Source organism: Ictalurus furcatus, chromosome 15, assembly GCF_023375685.1.
Source record: "Ictalurus furcatus strain D&B chromosome 15, Billie_1.0, whole genome shotgun sequence".
In the NCBI taxonomy this organism is placed as follows: Eukaryota; Metazoa; Chordata; class Actinopteri; order Siluriformes; family Ictaluridae; genus Ictalurus; species Ictalurus furcatus.
In genome coordinates this window covers 6630505-6649003 of record NC_071269.1, presented here as the reverse complement: position 1 = coordinate 6649003, position 18499 = coordinate 6630505, and the positions used below count along the sequence as shown (strand labels likewise).

The window sequence follows — 18499 nt, the reverse complement described above, 5'->3', positions numbered from 1 at the left end:
CTTTCCACAGCTTCCAGAAGAATCTGGGTGATTTACACTATATAAATAAAGCTGAAATAAATTGAACTGAATTACTGTAAAAACACATTATCCAATGATCATTGTCTTTTCTAATGTAAAAATATGTACAAGCAACACCTTAGTGCTTTAAATGCGACTCTATTTTCCTCTCATTTGCGCCCTCTAGCTGTAGTACCAACCCGGAAGTGTTTAAAGAGTGGCAGCTCTGTGATCTGAAGCGTCTTTGGCTGACTCGGTATATAGTGAATCAGATCATTTGGCTCTGTTTCATGACTCCCAAACGGCTCCTTTCTACATTTTTTACGGAAACCAGCCACAACTGTTGGTCTTACTACATTTGTATATTATTACTTCTAATTATTATATAGAATGTAAGTATAATAATAAAGATTTTTTTAGCAGAAGGGTTGGTTATGGCTCTTTAGATATGTGAGTCGGCTCACCTAAAAGAGTCGACTCGTTCGCGAGCGACCAGCAGGGCTATCACACTATAAAGGGTAAATGAATCCTATTTCAATGTCGTACTAAAACAGGCACTGGTTCTATCGAGAGCGTCTCAGACGCTTCAGCTCTTTAAGCTATTTAAAGCCGTGTTATTTATAGCTCTGGACTGTTTATTAATATCCTACAGAGATTTCTCACAGCGACTGAACACGTTCCCGTTTCACCCGGAATGGTCTTGTTTAGGTTTGGGGTTGTGTTGACCCCTGAACGCTCGGATATCGAGGTGTTTGTATCGGGATCCCGTCCGGAGCTCGGGCACTGGGACGCCGGGAATGCGGTACCGATGAAGCCGACGCGGACGCTGGCGTCCGGCTGCGACCCCTGCCTGTGGCTCGGGGAAGTGCAGCTCACCGAGCCGTACACACACAAATTCTGGTTCAAGTTCCTTAAGCGGCTTGACGGGAACTATATTTGGGAAGGTACTTAGATTAAATATTCAAAAAGTCGTAAATATTGTAACATATGGAAGCCCTAAGAGGTCATGCATTTCCCCCTTGTTTTCTCGTGATCATGACTTAATTGTCTCCTGATCTCGATTTAATTGTCTCGTGATCTCCACTTAACAAACAATTGTTTTCTGTAAGGAGACGTTTATTTAGCATTTAAATGCTTTAGGCAAATAAAAAAAAGTATATGACACAGGAAAGTCTTTAGGACAGATAAGTTTACGCTTTCTGTTTTATTTCAGTAACATGACAAGCTGCATTCCTTAACCTCAAGGAAGAGAACAACTATTTCTAGCTGCTATAATGGAAGCAATAACATTATCTTTAGTATTGTCAAATTGCTGTGGTATAAGAAGAACAGAAGACGTTTCTGGACGTCTTTGTTTCACATAAATCTGGATCACACCTACCGGTAGTTGATTTTCCTATTTTCCTATAACAGCACATCCTGTCATGTTTTATTCCTTACTTAACCAATTGGAATTATTATTTATTTCTTTATTTTGCTCACCATATATAGCTTGCAGAATAAAATGTAATGTAATGGACCATCTTTCTCACTGGATGGCACTGCTGCTGCAGACAAGACACACACACACACACACACACACACACACACTTTGTCCTTCTCTCCTGTTGGAATTTAAATCGAATCTGGTTTGACTTCTTCAGCTTTTTTTTCCACACTCACAAAGCGTTGGGTATAAAAAGACAGAGAAAGGTGAAACGTTTTCACGTCCTTTGTCTCCTGAACCAGTTTCTTCTAACGTCAGTCATTCTGCACTCCACCGGTGACTCGAGTTTCATTCATTTTGTCAGGGTTTTCACCAACACACTCCTTTTTAAATGGCTTTAAGTTTCAAACATGTGTTTCTTTTGTTTTCTTGTGCTAGAATTAATGTGTTTGTTGGCATGCTATGATTTTCCTTTTCATCAGACTGCAGTACACTTTTGGACATGCATAAAGCATTTTTTTTTTTTGGAAAAACAATGTGGCTTGATTGCACCACATGGCTCTAAACTCTTAAGCATGTGCCAAAAAAAATGATCTCAGTTCCCTCTGGCAGTCAGAGCATCCAAAATTATAGCGTTGTCTCCATGCTCAAGCACGTGGCGTGATCAGGACATGAGAGCAAGGCAATTAGGAGATATATTGAAAGCTCTGGATGTTTAGCTTTCTCATTAATAGGAATTTTCATCATTTTCCCTGCACTTCATTTTTCATTTGAATTTTTCTTCATTTTTCTTATATGTTGCATTGATTTGTCACGTCACAATATAGCGTGCTCACGACATACATATACATCATGACTTTAATAAGCACAGGCTTTGTACAGTGATGACCTGAGATTTAATATTTAATGCGAATAAAGGTTTAATACAGAGTTCGTATCTGGTGGCATTCTCACGGCCGACTGAAGAGACGCGATGAGAAATGAACACGGCAGTGACATTATTTTCCCTGACATTTTCCATAACTACGATCCCGTTTCACAGTGCATGCCTGCGGGTTTGCGTCCCGGCGGATGTATCAGGGAAGACCTAAACACAAGTCATAAAATGTTGGAAAAGAGTCCTGAACGTTCCGAGCAAGAGAAGCGCTACTGTAGTAAAAAGTCAATGCTAAGTCACACCGAATGCATCTGTCATATATGTATATGTCTTGCACGTTGATATTTACTAACATTTCAGTTCATGGCAGCTATGTGAGAAATTACGACCCCGACTTCCTGTCCTGCACGAATACACGAAAGTTGAATTGAATTGAAACTGCGTGCAATAAGTCACTTCGCAAAGGGGGGTGGTTGGTCGTTCAAGTTTCTTTAAAACCAGACAAACACAAAGAGCAAGAGGACAGAAAGTGTTAATGCTAGAATTTCGTCTCCAGGTAACGGCCCACATCACGATCGGGAGTGTGTGTATGACCAAAGTGACATGGTGGACGGGGTGTACTGTCACCCGATCGGTCACTGGATCGAGGCGAGCGGCCACACGGACGAGATGAGGCACACGACAAACTTCTACTTCAGCGTCGCTGGACAACAGGCCATGCACTTTTCCAAGTGCGTATGTACAAACACAATGACAGACACTTTAATTTAATCACACCGCTTCTCATTCTCTTTATATCCTCTTCGGCTCTCGGTGCCGGTGAAGAAATAGTCTGGTCCAAAATTATACCATGAGCTAGAGCTCTAGATTCCTGTAGACCAGTGGTCACCAACCCTCTTCCTTGAGATCAACCTTCCTGCAGGTTTCTTCTCCAACCAAAATCTAACCCACCTCTTTTAGCTGTTCAACTTCTTAAGGCCATGATTAGATGGTCAGTTGGGCACCATTATGATTGGAGCTAAAGAACTCTTATGGAAGTCTTAGGGAAGGTAGATCTCCAGGAACAGGGTTGATGACCACTACGGTACTTTTTGTCACTAAAAGTTGCCAAGAACCACCTACTTTTACAAGAAGACGCTGTATTTTTCCATGCCAAGTTGTTTTTTTCCTGTCGGAAACCAGTGTACAGAAGTCTTTAAACACCGAAGTGTAGAGAGCCAAACAGATCGCAGCCTTTATGATTCTGAAGCTTGTGTCTTGTAAAGTGTACGAAACATATCAGACGCTCCACGCATGGTTCCCGAAGTGTGGTTCTTTTACTTTTGTACTAGAGCGATAACAACGATGCTGTATTATAGCTATCAAATACCTATCAAAAGACAATTTATCATGATCATTTTTCAGTTATTTAGTAACGTTGTGTGTAAATATTTCTGGTAAAAAATTCTCACCAGATACGGAAAAGGCTCTGATTTTGTTCATACTCACGAGCATGTCAATAAATGGGAATCAATGGGCTGAAAATTACAAAAACAACATCTAAACGGTGAACGAGCAAGTCCTGAGATAAAAGAAAATCTTCCACTAATGCAGCTCAGCCACCGCAGCGCTAACTCTTCCACCTTTTATACGGCACCATGACTGTAATCCGTATATAAAATCGGAGCAACAAGTCACATTAACTGTACATTATATGGAAATGTACAAAAATGTACTCTTGTACAACACTACACAAATGACATGCTTGTGTAAATAAGCGTAAAGGCTGACGCATTCTTTTCTTTCAGTCTTTCTTTCTCTTTTTCTAGTGAATGGCAAGGCTTGTGAATATGAGTGATTGTTCTCTAATACACTCCAACAGGGTCAAAGCTCTCCAGCGGAGGTCAGGACATCACACACCTGTGCTTGTCTCTGTGAAAGAAAACATGATAAACCGTGTGTATGTGTCTCATTGTGTACGCCGAGTGTGAATTCCGCCATCATCGAGCATTAATACTACAAGGTTCTGAACATTAGCATGTAGTTTCTGATGGGAAAAGAAACGAGTACTTGAGGGAAGGCCGTTCAGATGAAGTGGATTAAAATCAACGGATTTAAAGAAAAAGAGGAAGTAACAAAAGGTCAAACATAATAAATGCACGTCTCAGAAATCTCTTTTCATACAACAGCAGATGCTTTTTTTCATGCAGCTTCCTCCAATTGTGTCTCAGAAGGTGTGTGAGGGTGAAGGTGATTTCACTCACTAGACTGACACATTAACTATAAACCCTCCTTCCTTCAGGTTTTCTCTTCTATTAATTTGTCTTCCAGTTGAGCTCTGTGTTTGTATAAATTGTTATCTTCGTTAACAGTGGAAAAGAACAAGATGATTTGTTTGAACACACCATATACAGTAAAAAGCCTTGTTAGTATCTTGTCCAGGAAGTCAGCTTGTCACCATTTATAGCATTATTGTTTTGTTCTCGTCTTTGGAGCTTTCTTCAGGCTTTTTAGACTTGTAATGATCCACAGTTGCAGATTATTATCGGAAAAACACATTACTGCAAAGCCATGATTAGACGTGATCCACCAATCCTGATCTGCTGTTACGTGACCGAGGCATCATTATGTACTGAAACGGCTCTGAGGTAGAAAACAAAATACAGGAAAGAATTAGAAAAGATGACACGCTGTTTTTCAGGAGCTCTGAATGTAGTCTATTTTTGAGATAGAAGTTAGCTTCATATTAAGTAGATGTCGACCGATAGTGGAGTTTATTGATATCGATAACTAAGTCGGGCGGTGCAGTCTGTCGATAATCGATTAATCGACCAATAGTTTTTAAAATTGATACTGAATGAAAGCATAACACTCAAAGTAAAATACTGCTGAGTTTTACTACAAAAATAAACAGTACTGACTGTACCATGGAAATGTACTGTACGTTTTAAAATGAAATATTAAATATTAATGTATATTAACTATGAATAAATATTCAAGTAAATAAAAGATGTACATCCTAACTGAACCAAAACGCAACACTCCAAATAACATATTAAAATAGAGATGACCAAAACAAATAATAAAAAAAAACACTTCAAATAGCACAACAAAATTTGCCAGGGATAGTTTTTATTCCGCCTCTAGAGGTCGCTCTCGTACCGTGTAACGACAGCGGACCCTTCTCAGCCACTCCCGCGATGGACCTAACCGGGAAAAACTATAAGTGTGGGAAAAAAACTATTGGTGTTGTTCCGGCAATCAGTTATCGGTGCCGATTGATCGGTTTTTACCTCTAGTATTAATTAAATCAGCTTGGTACACCAATCAGCCATAACATTAAAACCACCTGGCTAATATTGTACAGGACGCTTTCAGCCACTAAAACTGCTCTGAGCCGTCAAAGCATGGACTCCACAAGACCTCTGAAGGTGTGCTGTGGTATCTGGCACCAAGACGTTAGCAGCAGATCCTTTAAGTCCTATAAGTTGCGAGGTGGGGCCTCCATGGATCGGACTTGTTTGTCCCACAGATGCTCGACCGGATTGAGATCTGGAGAAGCCACCTTCTTCCATTGCTCTATGGTCCAGTTCTGATGTTCATATGCCCATTATAGGTCCTGTCAGTGGTGGACAGGGGTCAGCATGGGCTACGCACAACCATATGCAGCAAGCTTTGAATACTGTGAGTTCTGACTCCTTTCTATCAGAGCCAGCATGAACTGTTTCAGCAATTTGTGCTACAGTAGCTCTTCTGTTGGATCTGACCAGACGGGCTAGGCTTCACTCCCCACACGCATCAATGAGCCTTGGGCGCCTACGACCCTGTCGCCGGTTCACCAGTTGTCCTTCCTTGGACCACTTTTGGTAGGTACTAACCACTGCATACTGGGAACACCCAACAAGACCTGGCGTTTTTGACATGTTCTGACTCAGTTGAAATTCGTTTTTTTAAGCGTCTTTGGGGTTTTCTGTTTCCTCGTTTGCAGCAGCTCAATATCACAGACTTTCTAGTCTTTAAGTCTTTGTGATGAGTTCCTTCACCAAACGTGCCAACTTTTATTTATAAATCTTTTGAGAAGAAATTAATCTTCACGTTGACAGTGATTTTTTTCCACCACTAAATGAAATAATAACCTCCATCTCTCCCTCTCTCTCTATCTCTCTCTCTCTTTCTTTCCCTCTCCGGCTGCCTTTTGTAATGTGGAAATTTGCATGTATATCAATTTATAGTGTAAAATTAATTAAGCCCCAAGGGGCAGAGGATTACTGACTCGATAAACGCAGTGCAGTGGCATCACAACTACACTCGTGCTGCTGGCTGCGTCCCATATTCATTTTCAGCCATCATAATTTAATGTGTTTTCTCAGCCTCTGTGGAAGGATGTAGAAGTCAAGTCCTTCTCCCGTGCTGTAGAACATCAGGATTATCCAGCAGTGCCGATTCCCATGAGCAGAGCAGAATGCAAGACAAAACCACTCATTATATAAGGACAAGAGTCTCATTTTGTTAGTAATTAAAAAGACATTTTTGCTGTCATTTATACTCATTCACTCAACATCTAGCATTCACCCTTAAAAGACAGCGACCACATTTGTTAGTTACTGTCGAATTCTCAAATCAAACGGTTAATTAATGTTCTGTTATCGTTTCTATATTAATAACCTTCACGGGGACTTGTATGGTTGACGTGCTACGTAAATAAAATTGTATAGCTGTTGTGTAAAAGTTTTCTGTAAGAATACGTTTATTTAACATATTTGGAAGGAGTCTCCAGTGTCAGCGCTTGGCAGTCAGATGTAAAGCTGTAACTTTAAGTTTTCCAGCGTTTTGAGTGTATGTTTTGTGGTTTGTTGGTAACATGACAAGCGGCGTTTTTTCTTATGAACTTCGAGCGCGAGGGGAAAAAAAACGAGAGACTGGTGAGACAGTCAACAGGAACTAACTTGTGCAAGGGACAATAGGAACTAACTTGTTTGCAGACGTTCCAAATGTTAAATGTTACTATAAATGGATAAAATGTCACTAATATCACTCTTTAATAAATTTAAAAATGTTAATTGTTGTCGAATTGCTGTGGCATAAGAGGAATAAAACAAAAAAAAGTGCTGTTAGAGGAAAATAATCAAGTTTAATGCGCTGCGTCATCACACCACTCAGTTGTTGATTATTTTCGTATAACGGCATGTCCAAAAGTGTTTTATTCCTCGCATATTTGTATTGCACGTGGATTTAGAATGAGCAGAATGTCTTTGTTATGTAGATATTCAGCTATTAGCACTAATTTCTATCCCTTACTGTGAAAAGGACGTAAAGGAAAAGGAACTAGAAAGCACAGAGAGAAGCAAAGCTTTTCAACTTCAGTTGACTCAGAGGTCATAAAGAAGATCTGACCCGGAGTCGAGGGCAGGAACGGCACGTAATAACGTTAACCTCGAATGAATGGGTTCCATTATGTTAAAAAATAATGGCACTCTGACAGTGTCTGACATGTACGATGGCACGTAGTGAATTGTATTCTCTTTGTGCACTCTGTAGAAACTTTCTAACCTGTAATAATTTGTAGATGTCTCCCTCAGCCCGGTTCTCTAATAAATGTGATGAATGGAGAGAGAAAAACAGATTGCACCCACGCACAATTTTGACACAGAATATATCTGTTTGCCGAGGGAGCTCATAAATAGCTCGTGATGGGATGCCATTGGCCAAATCCATTGGAGGAAGCCCAAATTGAATGTGTTAGAGAGGCTAAATTGATCTGGGTGTAGAAACCGCCTGAGGGCCGCAGCTTAGGCGTCTGCTCACTCATGATTCACAACAAGCAAATAAAGAGAGACTGAGAGAGAGAAGGAATCGATGTGACTCTGATTCTGTTTTTAACACACCCATGTCGACTTCCTCTCACTGTTTCTTACTTTGTAATTCTCTGTAGCCATCTCCAAGGCCATTTCCACGTGTTATTTACTCGAAAGGAGTTCATTATAGTGCTTGAAGTAGTAGAAATGCTTTAGTCCAGATGTCCTTAAAGGTGCTGGAGTTAAAGACAGTTAAATATGTAATGCATTATGACTTTGAGTTGACGTCTTGATGTAGGCTATTTTATCCAGCGTTTAGTAAATAAATAACAAAGTCAAAAAGACTACTGGTGGTGCTGTTGCGCTATTTACGGCGAATAATCCGATATGAAGCTGATATGCCAAAAATGAAACCTTATACTGATGTAATTTTGTCTCCCAAAGATAGGAGAGGGTTATTCCTGCAATCATGCCATTGTTCAGGTATAAAATAGAAAAACCGGAGTGAAAGGCAGAAAAAGCAATACACGTGCTGGTTAATAATTGGTCAGAACCTTTACAAGGTCCCCCCGCTGTATCTGTCTGTCCTCTACACGAACACAACGCGCTCTTCCGGATTGCTCTGAATAGCGCAGCTTAATTAATACAACAGCCGCAGGACACAGTTTACTGAGTTTGTCTTGTTTCTCATGAAAGCTTTGACATGTGATGACGTGTACAGTAATTTACCCTGAGAGCACAAAGTCGCATGGCCTCTATTATACCAGCACGCTATCATTATGTCCTGAATACAGCGTTTACGCTGTTTAGATTCGGTATCGTTGGGCCTTGAATAAATTCGAAAACGTGCCACTCATGAAAATTCAGCTAGTTGGAAAAATGTTTCTATCATATGAGAGCTATCAAGTTTGTACGAATGCACGTATTACCCGACGTTCACACGAAATCATCATTCGAGTTGAAATTTGATCAGTTCTATGCAATTGAGGACATAACGGACATGTTAAAGTGACAAATCCAAAAGATTGTCTTGAACGATTCCTCTGACCAAACCAATGGCGCACGTGGTCCAACGTTTCTTCAGTTAGTTCCCCGTTCACAACTTTACCTGTAGCTAGTTCCCGTTTACAATTTGAAGTGCAAAAATGGACAAAAAACTTCTAACCGCTATAAGGTTTCATCTTTAAATGAGTGTAGAGACATTACAAAATAAAAACAATAAAGCTGGGAAAGAAGTAGCAGAGATCATTGGTGTCTCTGGTGAGTGTATGTGGTTAGCACAGTACATAGCTTTCTTTGCGAATCAGTTCACAAAGCTAGTATGAAGTCTAGCATGTAACATTTAAAACAAACAAACAAATTCACTAATGTGAACCAGCTGTCAAGTTGAAGTCACTTATTTTATTATTTAATTGAAGTCACTTATTTAGTTACACATCGATTTAACGAACATTTTGTGTTTATATTAACAATCCTAATGGCATCATATAAAAGGAGGAAGAGTTAGTGTGTGTTTGCCGACGTGCTGTGAAACTTAATAAAAGATTCTAGGGTTTGGTTAGGGTTAGGGTTAAGCTTTAGGTTTACAGGTTAGGGTTAGCGTTAGATTCTAGTTGATATTCATAGCACAGCAAAGGACATGGCAACAAAATGGCTGCCAAATAGTTCATCGTATAGTGAATAATATCACTAATAGCTTATTAATGCAACAGATTTCCAATTAAAACAGGCGTATATCCAGGGGCGGGAATCGAAATGCGGGGAATCAGAATATTAAATTTACATTACAATTACGTTTATTCCTTTAGCAGACGCTTTTATCCAAACTCACAAATGAGGACTCACAAATGAAAGCAAAGCGATATATCAAGCAGAGAACAATACAAGTAGTGCTACCATGCAAGATTTATAATTGAGTTCTAGAGAAGCAATATCGTCTTAATCTGCATCGGGCAATCGGATCGCAGCATTTACATGTCACTATGCTAATTAGAATATCACTGAGTTAGGATTAATGTTGGAATATTGATGTGCATGTAAACATAAGCATTAATATTATACTCTGTTGCACTGGTGTGTAATTGTTAAAATGCCAAAGCATTGAATGAGAACGCTGCTACACTTTGATGCAAATTAGAAGCAAAATATTGCATAAGGACATTTTTTTTTAAAATCTGGTGGCTGTTTTGGTGGGGGTTTTTTTTTGGTTTTTTTTGGTGGTGGTTCCGTTTTAATTTGAGATGTTACTACGTTACAAAAGTCAGGTACTACATACTCAAATACATAGTATAATAATAATAATAATAATAATAATAATAATAATAATAATATATTGTGTGTAGTAGACCATTTGTGTCATATTGTTAGTCTCTGAGCATGTGTGAATGTCCTCTCTGGCCTGGTTAATCTGTAAACCTTAGCCTAATTATTGTTAGAGCATTTAAGTTCAAGCCAGGGCACTTTCTAGATCGTGGTTTGCAATATGTATGTAGTCAGGAATGCTTCAGAGATGATAAAACCAAGCCATGTGAACTATTTTAACATCAAGCAAATGTATATTGTCATATTTATTTGTTTATTTAGGTAGATCATTCCTACCTACAAAAGCAAATTCAAAACTTTATTCAAATTCACCTTAACACTTTTATTTATTTGTTTATTTATTTATTTATTTAGTCTCACCCTGCAGACCACCTGATTCTAATAACGGAGGTCTGTGCTCAGAGTTTCATTAGAAAAGAGGAAGAAAAGGTTAAAGAGATTGCTCAGCCTCAGTGAGAAGGGAGTGTGAGGAAGAAAGATGGAGCAAGGCTGTATTTTTTTTTTTCTTCTAAATGTGAAATCTACACCCCCCTCATCCTTCTCTCTCTCTCTCTCTCTCTCTCTCTCTCTCTCTCTCTCTCTGTCTGAGAGGATGACAAATGGATAAATGAGATGACTATGGGAGGAGGAGAAGCTAGGGGTCTGATTGTCACACAGACTCTAAAAATACCTCCGTATTCTACCCAGCGAGGGTCCTTTTGCTTTTCTTTTCCTCCTTGTGGGTCCATTTCTCACTCTTCTTCAAATATCAGTCTCATCACAAGTTCAAGCAGTTCTCCTTACTCTGTTCTCCTTCAGAAAGATACGTAGTAACACACTCGGTACACGTTTTGTCCCTATATGGGAGGTAAAAAAAGGTGTCTGTAGCCATGATAAAACTCTTGCCAGTACTTACTAGTTCTAACCAAGTTTGCTGTTTAGATTAGATGTATTATTATCAGTAATGCAGATTAAATAAAGGTTGGTGTAATGCCTTTGGTGATGAGGAGGTTGTTTGTCTTGGCTGCAGCTTTGGAGGCAGAAAATCACGAGAAGTTAAGCTGTTAAATTGGGACATCACGTTGCGTACTGGTGAACATCCCGAGGTTACACAAGCTGTTATTATTTTTTATTTATGTTATAGCGATGGAATATTATTATGTTTTGTTCGCCAGCACTTTGTTTTCCTGGCTTGATCTTGACTTGACTTGTGACCTGAGACGGGGTCAGGAGATTTTTAAAAAATTCAATAAATCAATAATTAAAAAGCTCTTGATGTAGTTCAATGCTTCTCTGAAAAAAAATTAAAGAATTTTTGAACTTTGGAAGCTCTTCTAGGACCAAAAAAAAACCGCTGTACGTGCATTCGTGTAGGATAACGTGGAAAAACGTGCTGGTTTTTCAAAAAGTTTTTCAATATTTGATTAATTTTTCTACATTCTCCACTTATAACTTTCATGTAAAAATAAATAAATAAATGGATAGATAGATAAAATAAATAAAATAGATAATTTTTAAAAATACTTAAAGCCACACATTGACTGCGGTTTTTCTTAATATTTCACAGCTTTTATTTGAAATCATATTCATGCACAGTCTTAACTTCTCATATGTGTTAAGACTGCTTGTAAAGACGTCCATGAAATAACAATATTTTGCTCAATTGATATCTGAAGGTCTGAGCAAAAAAAAGAAAAAAATACCCTCTTTGCTGAAAAATGGATTTTTTTAAATAGGCAAATCAGCAGATATTTTATCATCTATTGCCTCATTTGCATACGTTAATAGATTTTTTTAAACGAGTTTGTCATCCAAAGAATCTCGCATTGATAATGAATTCAGAGCAGGTTATGTTTTATTCTGATGTGATTAAAAGGGGAAAATTTGTTGAAAAGGTTTCTGGTCCAAAGTACTGGAAAACCTGGAAAATAGACACACACACACACACACACACACACACACACACACACACACACACAAATGCATAAATAAAAATAAAAAAAGGCACTTTATATGTAAATTGTCATCATACGTTTGAAATGTCTTAAATTATTAAATAGGTAATAAACGCACTCTGATTCAGACTAAATGTACCTGATGCTCTCTGTCCTGATTTAGATACCTCTGTAAATAAATGATGAAATAATTTGTAATGCCTGGAAAATCTCAGTGTGGTCCAAGCTGGCTGGAAAAATCCGCCACTGTTCGATGTAGTCTTTAAAAAAAAAAGGTACAACCTGAAAAGCTCTTGAAAGTGCAAGCATAGAAAGCATAGAAAAACGGTCCTCTGAAAATATTCTCAAGAATCAATTCTCAGTGGCAAGTCATGTTTCAATATAGGTCAAAGTACTCATTCAGGTGAGAAACTCATTCAGCTTGATGGATTCCACAAGTCTCTGGAACTGTACTAGAGAGAGAAACATGGTTCTTCCGAAAGATATTCCCTCATTTGGTGTTATGATGGTTAAGGAGAGCACTTGCTCCAAAATCTCACAACGACTTGTGTTTGGTTATGTTGAGATCTATTGACTATGAAGACCATCACTGATCACAGCATTCTCATCCTCATCAAACCATTCGGTGAGCCCTGAATGGGGGGGCGGGGTCATGTTGGAAGAGACCACACCCATCAGAATAAAAAAATCTTTCATAACAGGATAAGCTTAAGGAAGGAAGCATCATCTTTTTTTTGCCAGAGGAACATGGAGGAAAAAATCATGTGATTATAGCGAACGTTTAACGTTAACTAGTCAGTTTACGTAAACAAGTCTTGTTTTCGATTTGCGGTTTGCAGGGTTAAAGCTCACCAAAATGCACTTGACTTGATCTTGATCGACATGAAAATTCCATTCCCACCCTCCTAAATCCTTTCCAATTCAGAGTGAACCGACTTTTTAACCAACTTTTGCTTAAAGCGAATGTTAAACGTTACAATTATCGTGGTTTTTTTAATCATCAGTACATCTACATCAGCTCGGGTCTGTTAGTTAGCTGGTTTAGCAAGAAAAACAACAAGTTATGTGGGAAACTTTTGGGATCGTGAAAAAACCAAGGAAGATGAAGTCGGTTGTCTTGCTCGTAGTTCATCTCTAGTGGATGACTGCTTGTACGGGAAGTATTTGCATGTAGGAAATATAGTTGTGAACTAAAAACTAAAGGAACATCGGACCACACGGACCATCGTTTGGATTTGTCATACTGCTTACAGTTGTGAAAGTCTGAAATTTGTTGTGTGCAGGATCCTGCCACGGATTTGGCTGGGCAGTTGCCCTCGGCGAGTTGAGCACGTCACCCTGAAGCTGAAGCACGAGCTGGGCGTCACGGCCGTGATGAACTTCCAGACCGAGTGGGACGTCGTAAGCAACTCGCACGGCTGCCGGCGTGACCCCGACGACCATATGACCCCGGAGACCATGATGTACCTGTACAGAGACTGTGGTCTGGCTTACGTCTGGATCCCAACTCCAGACATGAGCACAGAGGGTGTGTATACTATAAAAATTAGATACAGTCTCAGTATCTATGCTTTTATAATACATAATGGTAAATGGTCTGCACTTATATAGCGCTTTTATCCAAAGCGCTTTACACTGTGTCTCATTCACCCATTCACACACACACACACATACTCACACACCAATGGTAGCAGAGCTGCCATGCAAGGCGCTAACTTGCCATCAGGAGCAACTCGGGGTTCATTGTCTTGCACACGGATACTTCGGCATGTGGAGTCATGTGGGCCGGGAATCGAATTGCCAACCCTACGATTAGTGGACAACCAACTCTACCACCTGAGCCACACCCGCATTATATATTTTATAATATAAAATATAGGGGTGGACAAATCAGATGCCCAGGGTGATGCCCAGATTGTCTGGGATATTAGTTGTTTATTTGTGGTTGCCTGGTGGATAAATAGTCCTAATAATCTCACCCTATGCTATGGTATTATGTTAGCTATCACTTTTTAGCCTGGTCATTCAGGAAAGCAAAACACGACACTTTTGTACCAAGCTGGAGATTTGACTTGCCTGGTGGACTTGCTAATGAATTTCGAAATACCAAAACAGCTGAGGCACAACCTTCACCTGAGTTCACACCTGCTTCACTGCTGCTCAACCCCGATTTTACTCCTCAGCTCTCAGTGGGGACGACCAGTACTGTTTACGCTGCAGAACCGATAGCTAAATACTACACAAAGGTTAAAAAAAGAGTACGATAGGAGGTTAGGAAGTGTTAGTACAGCAGGGCTGATAAGGGATAAACACACTCAGGGGTAAACATATCTCTTACTGCATTAATACAAGGTTATCACTTCATAGAGTTAGATTATTTCCCTGTCCACTGAAAAAGCATTCAAAATTACAGCGCTCTCTGTTTACACCACAGAGAGCTGGATATTACTTGAAGTTATTATATTAGATTCTGTAGTGACATGGTAAGTACAGCTTTATTTTTTTTTTTATTAAAGTCCATCCTTGCTGTGGGCATCATATTGCTCAGAAGTGACTTCTGGAAAGCATAAGCGCTTACAAAAGAGTATGAGTGTAAAATCGATCCACTGTTCGGGGTCTGAAGTTTGCTTCCTGGAGCTATGAGTCTAAGAAGTAAGGATCTCTGATCTTACTGAACAGACAATATTACATATATCAAGTATTTTGCTTCTTTATTATTATTATTATTATTATTATTATTATAGCATAATGTACGACTGCTAAAAGAAAAGCATTAGCAGTGTAGTTTGAGAAAGATGCAAGTTTGGGATGACTGGAGGAAACATGGACGCATTTCCAATTTGCATATTCATGCCTGTTGGTATGTTCCTTCATTCTTTGTGACTAAAAAGGTGTTGAGATGCTCACAGGTCATTTTGAGTGAATTCTTAGGACGTAAAAACATATGAAACATTTTATTGTTCAACATAACGGTTTGAAATGGCACCTTCTGGAGTGTTTTAGTAACTCAGTAACAAAGACATGCTCATAATGACTGTTAAAGTCAAAAGTGCCATTTTTGACTGAAACTTTTTGGTGAACAGAAATTATTTCACAGTAATGAAGACAAAAAATATTCTGCATTTACCTTGACAGAAGGCGAGGCTACATGTTGGACTCAAGACAAGAGCACTGGCCAAAAATGACACATTTGAGATGGTGGGATGGAGGGGGTGGGGCTTCCAGCGGTGTCCGTTAATATTGGAGAGTTACCCGTGCAAACGGCAGTCATTTCAGATTCGTATGTTGATTGGCTCATCTGCCATTTATATTTGGAGTGGAAAAAAGAAGATGCCTCCAACAATCCATCCATCCATCCATCCATTTTCTGTACCACTTATCCTACACAGGGTTGCGGGGAGCTTGGAGTCTATCCCAGGAGCTAAGAGCACAAGGCCGAAGACACCTTGGATGGGGTGCCAATTCATCGCAGGGCACAATCGTGTACACACTCGCACACTACGGACAATTTAGAGATGCCAGTCGGGCTACAGTGCATGTCTTTGGACTGGAGAAGGAAACTGGAGTACCTTCAGGAAGCCTCCGAGGCACGATGAGAACATGCAAACTCTGTGCACACAGGGTGAAGGCGGCAATCAAACCTCTAACCCTGGAGGTGTGAGGCAACCCCCCGACCCCCCCCCGAGAAGACACCTATTTTGCCAAATTTTGCTTGATAACTTGTAGCAATGTGCGGCAATTTTAAAATGTAAGAAGGTTGGCAGGTCTGCTCATCTGTTACGGTCAACCTGTGTTAGATATAGCATGCTTACTTCAGAGCGGATCATTTCTGAGTCCTATCTAAAACAAATAAATAAATAAATGTGTCTTGCTGTATATGTCGCCCCCTGCAGGACGTGTGCGAATGCTGCCCCAGGCTGTGTACCTGCTCTACGGGCTGTTAGAAAACGGTCACAGCGTGTACGTGCACTGTAACGCGGGCGTCGGTCGCTCTACAGCCGCCGTCTGTGGCCTGCTGATGTACGTGCTCGGCTGGAGCCTCAGGAAGGTGCAGTACTACATTACAGCCAGGAGGGCGGCGGTATACATCGACGAGGAAGCATTGGTACGAGCACAAGAGGACTTCCTGCTGAAGTTTGGACGTTTACGTCCCTCGGTATGCTGTTCCGAGATGCAGACAGGAGGACAATGTTAGACCTAAATACAGGAATGGATACTTATGCTAAGAAAACAATTGTTACGTATGAAGGATGAGTACCAGCATTTTAAGACAGGTCTATATAAAATATTTTTTAATTGTATTTGCCTTTGTTTTATTTTATTATTTTTTTGACACCCGTTTAATTCCCAATTTGTAGCATCATCTTTTTGTTGTTTAAATCATTTAAGAGAAAGGTTTCAGCTGCTTCACTGATCTATATCTCCTGTTTTGGATACGAATCGCCTTTCTTTTTTATTACAAAATATTTCATGGACAGATTCCTCACATTTTCATCTTATCATCCTCCCTCTATCATCTTCCTGACAAAATGGTCATTTTGCAGACGGGCACCTTCGAGACGTTGGCAGCTCGGCCGCTCGCTCACGTGGCGGTTATCGTTATTCCGTGGACCGCGTTTCCAAATTTAATATCCTGCGAATTCATTTTGCGAATGCTCAGCATGGTGGTTATATTTAGATCACACCTTTCGCTCGCACCATCGCCCAGGCCGCTTTCCAAGGCAGGTCATGAAAACAGCGTGACCTTCGAGTAAATAGATGGAAATTCTGCCACTGTGCAGAAAGGCTTATGGAGAAAAAAATAGTTGAGGAGAAGCTGGTAAATGATTTCGAAGGTATCCGAGAGAGAGACTTTTAAATTCAGAACACATCTTGTTCTCGCTCGCGTTCTGTCTCAGCGAAGAAAAAGGCGCCGAGTCGTTCTCTTCTTTCCATTGTCCATCTTCTAAAGTTTCACAGCACCGTTCTTAACACCCCTCGTTTGTTTCATCCGTTTACTTTGTCCCTCCATGTCCGTTAGAGCTCAGCGTGTCTTTGTTTTATAGCACAGTTTGCTACTTTTCCTGAAGATAAGGTTTCTGCAGAGCTCTTGTACTGTACTTCAAACCCCTCAGCGTTCAATAGGATAGAAGAAGTGAACTCTTAAAACCGATGCGTCAGGCCTTGAGGAGGATGTGTGGGTGTGTGGATAGATGTGTGTAAGATGGAGCGAGGAAGTGAATGAGAAACGAGAACATGACCTCTCTCGACTCTACAAATCCAGTAAGTGTGGCCATTTAAAGAATGTCAATTTTATCCACAGACCGTGTGAGAACGTGTCTCATCCTCGCTCCCCTCTATAATAATAGAAGGGTAGACTTGTGCAATATTCTTTCCATCTTTTAAAAAGGATTTGTAGAATGTTTAAAAAAATGTTTTTATAATTTTTTTTTATAATCAAACCCTGATCGATACTTTTCCCGATAGCGCCTTGGTCTTCATGATGCTGTCAGTTTAGACATGTCGACTAATATAAAACCATTTATATTCAGCTCACATGACACGTCCTTTGCACACAAGTTCACAGGGGGTTCACAGTAAAGGGGGTGAATGCTTATGCACTTACGGTTTTCATTTTAAAACAGGTTTGCAAACTCTATTGATTTTTTTCACCCCTGTTTTAATATCACGGGCTATTTTGTGTAGGTTTGTGAATAATATGATATAGTGAATAATAATTAGTGAATAATATAATCTTAATTAAATCCATTGCAGTTCCAAGTTGAACACTACAACATGTGGAAAAGTTCTGGGGAGGTAAATAGTTATGGAAGGCCGTGTATCTCCATGGAAGTCAGATCTAAAACTATAAGCAATGTTGCTATGAAAGAATTATTACAATAATTATGAAGAATTATTACAAAGCATTTGGCAGTGATGGATAATGATGTTGGAACTGAAAAGCAGTGTATTAGATATTTTAAGGTTTGGTTGTGGGGGGTTTTATTGACCTGATCTGGCAACACTATAGAACAGCGAGCGCTGTATGTAAATGCAAGCAAAATGGCAATAAAAATCTCTGGGAATTTATTTCACTCTAAGACCCCGAGGCTGTTTATAATCGCATTTACAGTCATTTTTCCCCGTACTTGTTTATGCGATTTGGAAGCAATGAAACACTCTCGTG

The 18499-nt window shown here is 39.7% G+C and overlaps 1 protein-coding gene across 1 annotated transcript; it reads left to right on the top strand.

Annotated features, from left to right (window-relative positions):
* Positions 1–502: 502 nt before the first annotated feature.
* epm2a (EPM2A glucan phosphatase, laforin) lies at positions 503–18245 on the top strand. The gene is made up of 4 exons (XM_053644116.1): positions 503–944; positions 2860–3034; positions 13617–13861; positions 16227–18245. Exons 1-4 carry the CDS (start codon positions 695–697, stop codon positions 16526–16528), a joined length of 972 nt encoding a protein of 323 aa, XP_053500091.1. The 5' UTR covers positions 503–694; the 3' UTR covers positions 16529–18245.
* Positions 18246–18499: the final 254 nt, after the last annotated feature.